Consider the following 5,000-nt stretch of genomic DNA (forward strand, 5'->3'; position numbering starts at 1 on the left):
TAAATATGAATATACTCTCCAAGATTTGTACTGAGTTTAGCATACTGAGTTTATAGTAGAAATAGTAGGCATGTATTATACTACTGAATAAGACTAGGAACCAGAACACAACAGAATATGTCTAGGGCTTTTTATAACTATCACTATTCCTACATTAGAATATTACATAGTAACCTAGATCACTGGCAAATTATATCGGATTATTTCCTTTTAAGTGTTACAATTAGGGGATTAAATCATTATTTTAAACTTAGTTAATCTTTAAAGGTTCTTTTTTAAACTATAAAGTTAGTAACCGTGAATAATGAAATTATTAACTGTTAATAATTATAAAGTTGTTGATTAAGCTGCAATCATCAAATGACCTTTATTAGACTAATATTAACTTAAATGTAGAAAGTTCTATAAATAACATTAAATACGAATAAAAAATTAGCATTGTAGAGGGAGGTGTGTATAATCTCTTTTGAATAAATTATATTATTGAGTGAACTAATGATATTTTGTTTAAAAGGTCATATCTTACTGTGATCCTAACCAAGATTATAATTGTTTTAATTTGGACAATGAATACACTACTCACGTGTCATATTTGATTCACTACCATTCACTGGGCCTCCACCGTCTACAATATCAAATAAATTTAAAATTACGTATCAATATAAACGCGTATTTAAAATTACACACGCATGCACACACACTACTTCTATATCTTACGAATACAACTACTCCCATACATTCACACACACACATGTAAAGTGATAGAATAAATTTAAGTATAATTAAGGTATTAAATAAGTTTAATTAAAATTTTACATAATGTACTACTTGATTTAAACTAATGAAATGTAGGCTGCTACAACTAAAAATTATAACAGAAAATTGATTCCTGCACCGAAACTGTTTCTTGGATATGCTCGGAGTCTGTGACTTTTTTGAAAGATTTATATAAACCGAGATACCACCACAATGAGTGAGTTTATATGTTACCTCTGCAGCTATACTGGTAGGATAGGAACACGTTGTCACTGAAAAGAGTAGTTCTATTCTCCTTATTCTCTGAGAAATTTCACCTCGCATACACTCTTAAATAGGTTTAAACACTTAGAATGGCCGAGTTTGAAGTTTTTACTGAAGGATATAACTTAAAGTTTGCAATAATAATTCGACTCAGCCCAACAAAATTTATTGGTACAAATAGATTAATATTGAACCTATGTATTATAAAATTGATATATACCATACAAGGATTGGTAAAATTAATATAAAACTTAATATCAAATTTTATAGGGATTAACAAATCAAAACCGGAAATCTGCAATAATTATCATCTTAATATGCAATAATTCTTCACTGGCTATTATTTATCTATTACAATATAAGACAGAAAGTAAACGGCAGAAAAACCAAGTTTTTAGATGAGAGAACTTATCTAAAAGTTATATAAAAGAAATATAATTGATGAAAAAAAATAGCATCATTCTTTGATGTAATTTCTTTTATTTTCTCATACTTTCTTTCCTTCATATTTTAAGAGAAAACACGGTTATTAAAAGTTGTTATTAAATTAAATGTTATGCTTTAAAGTATTAAAAATACGTTGTGGTATTGTAACAACGAAAACAACAGTAATATCAGCGGCAATAAAAAAAGAATCATATTAGATACCCTAATTAAGATACAAAACACTGAATGAAAACAAAACAAAAAATAAACAATTTTACTATATCTTGCAGGGTTGAGTAGCATCAGTTAATATTTATTTTAAAATATTACTTTAGAGAGCTTATATTTAAGCATACACCCACAAAACTCAATTTGTTTGTATGTTTGTATATTTATATTTATATATATATAAGTTTATAAGTTTTCTTGCTCATTTGTATTATATATATATATATATATATATATATATACATATACACACATGTAATTTAGAGCGTCATGTACAGTTTGAAGGGTTCAACACCCATAAGTGAAGTTTATTAACTATACACACACACGCGCGCACATACCTATAAGCATGTATAGTATGTATATATAAAGCATATTATATAATTATATATATATATATACATATATATATTAATATTACTTATATATATATATATATATATATATATATATATATATATATGTATGTATTCTATAGTGTTATCTACAGTTTCGTGTGTTCAACATCCATAACAAGTTTATTAACAATATATATATGGTATGTATGTATGTAACTATATATATATATATATATATATATATATATATATATATATATATATATATATATACACATATATATATATAGGTGTATGTGTGTGCGTGTCTATGTTATATAATATGTATAACAATGTATTACATATATAATATATCAAATTATATATATATATATATATATATATATATATATATATATATATATAGTTTTTGTACAGTTTGAAAAGCTCAACATCAATAACAGAAATTTATTAACTTTATATACATATATAATACATACATACTCACACCGACACACACACACGCACACACACACACACACACACACACACACACACACACACACACACACACACACACACACACACGTATGTATGTATGTATATATATATATATATATATCAAGGAAGTCTTGTGGTCTAATCTAAGCTTCAATGCAGAGCACAGTTTTGTTTAACCCCAGGTTAAATGTTGTTTAACCTCAGCCTTTAACCCTAGCCTTATTCAGGTAGAATTTTAAGCGAAGTTATTTCAATCGACGTAATCTTGGTTTTACTTTCACGTATCTAGAACTTCTTTTTAAGTCGGCATGTTGCTACTTGCCGAAAGGTTTGTGGAAGTAGATGCTTTAGTAACATAAAAACGAAGACAAAATTTGAATAACAGCTCTTAGATAATTCGGTAAGATCGGGGTTCGTTAACCATTGTGCGTGGTCCTCAACAAGCTCGTTAGGTCTGTTTGAAATAACAACTGGATATCTTGGAAACCCAGCCCTATCACCATAAATAGAAATGCATGCAGATAATCTGTTTAAACAAACCCGACGAAGGGTAATTAATAAAAGACTACATTCTTTGGCATACCAATACAAATTCCTAATATAGATCTCTTTATGCCTACAATACTGAAAATACACTTTTAATTGTTAATATATTTAAGTGCACCTTAAAATGAAGTTTTTTTGTTTTTAAAAATCTGTTATAAGTATATAAATCGTAAAATTGCAATTAAAAACAACCTTCCCAAAGAACATATGTTTTTCTTTTCAACAATACCCTCACAAACTGGCTTATTTGGCAAAAAGGATTATCAGGAGCCGTACATAATACGTAATATGGCGTCAATAAGCACACTTGGCATGCTTATAGATGCCATATGAGATACTTGCTTTTGAGTTTTTTAAATGTTAGTTTCAGTCAACTAATGAATCTTTACCCAGACTCACATAAATGGTATTTTGAGTAGCGACTCGCGTGAACTCAACTTCACACACACACAAATATCTTCCAAAAAGATTAGTGATGTAAGTACTTTCTCTGAGAATATTCAATATAAATTTCTAAAGGCATTAGATTTTAGATGAATTTCTTTTTCAAAGCATTACAGCTGGACTTTTTCCATCAATTCTCTAACCTTTCAACTTAGATACACTAACGTGAGTGTAGCTATTTTGCTGGTATTGTTTAGTCTTAGGTCGTTTCTGATTGAGCTACCCCATAACATTAAGTATTTCATCACCGAACACTTCGTCTCTCTTTCTCGGCATCATGTACCGAATATAGAATCTTATTTTCATACGATAGGATGAGAATTAAGTGAAATTTGGTTACTATATCTAGCAAGCTAAGTGACTGCATAAAAGCTCTCTTTTGGGCTCGTTCTCGTATAGTTTAAACCATGGGTTCTGAATCATTTTTTTATCTATGAACCTCTTTCATTACTATTTTATTCTAGTGGATCCCATAATCATTCGTTGTTTAAAATCTAGTTTTATAGATGTGTCTTTCAAAATTGCCATTTTGCTTTTTACACATTAACTTGCGTAGGTTGAATTATGTAGAATGCTAGAGAAAGAAACCTAAATGTTTCTTGAAATAAATACCAATACATACTTCGAAAGCAAAATTTTTTCACGGACCTTTAAAATACTATTGTGAACCTCCAATTTACTATTTTGTTGCGTGGACCCCGCAAAATCTTACATGGAGCCTCAGGGGCCATATGAACCTCGGTTGAAAACCACTGGTTTAAACGAAATGAAAAGAAATATGGCTTGAGGTTATATATTATTATTTTATTAAAAAGAGAAATTAAGTGTAAATGGTGTTAAATCTCTGAACGAGGTATAAACAGTAACTGTACGACAACGTGAAGTATATTTGCCACTTAAATTCGGCTAGACCGAGCACAGAAAGTGTGTCAATAGCCAGCTGGAGGAGATGTTCTCCTGGGGCTAAAAGCAACAGTAGCATTCACCCTTAGGGTCTAGCCACATTTAAGTGACAAATATACTTCACGTAAGTATAAATAGTTGACCGTTATTCATAATAGGAACCAGCGTCATCAAGTTGTCCCTAAAACTACAGCAGAGGGGGAAAAACATAAGTCTTGGCTGAGATGCAGTCGAAAAACAAAAATGTATCCGAACCGTGAATAATGACAGCTTTTCTACTTTAAATTCAAATTCAATTTCAGATAATTTAGAAAGGAATTATCATTTAAGCATAAATACTTTTAAAATTTCGATATTTTTTCTCTCAGTAATTTAAAATATTCAGATCACAGAGAAAAGATCGATTGGCAATACTATATTCGTTATAAGATTGAACTGAAAATTTAGTTTAAGCATTTTCATATTTAGTTTGAACAAAACTGTATCGTTTTGAAAGTACTTAACCCACCAACAAAAAGCGTTGAAACAAACATATGGGACATATTGTAGGTTTTATTAAGTAACATACCCGAATCATGATCATCGTCTTTTTTCCTTTTTTGGGATCTCTGTTGA

The 5,000-nt window shown here is 29.3% G+C and overlaps 1 protein-coding gene across 11 annotated transcripts in view; it reads right to left on the bottom strand.

Annotated features, from left to right (window-relative positions):
- The window catches only part of LOC106870378 (LIM homeobox transcription factor 1-alpha), a 316,008-nt gene that overhangs the window by 9,670 nt on the left and 301,338 nt on the right, over positions 1 to 5,000 (bottom strand). For 8 of the 11 annotated variants that reach the window (XM_089347437.1, XM_089347440.1, XM_089347435.1 and 5 more), the window contains 2 exons: positions 4,954 to 5,000; positions 584 to 625 (listed from right to left, as the gene is read on the bottom strand). The exon at positions 4,954 to 5,000 is cut by the window's right edge and continues 56 nt beyond it. In XM_089347437.1, coding sequence (XP_089203563.1) covers positions 584 to 625; positions 4,954 to 5,000 — 89 coding nt within the window. The remainder of the gene's footprint in view (positions 1 to 583; positions 626 to 4,953) is intronic. The other 3 variants (XM_089347439.1, XM_089347433.1, XM_089347438.1) reach the window with 1 other exon arrangement.

Source organism: Octopus bimaculoides, chromosome 2 (genome assembly GCF_046866305.1).
Source record: "Octopus bimaculoides isolate indiv1 chromosome 2, ASM4686630v1, whole genome shotgun sequence".
NCBI lineage: Eukaryota > Metazoa > Mollusca > Cephalopoda > Octopoda > Octopodidae > Octopus > Octopus bimaculoides.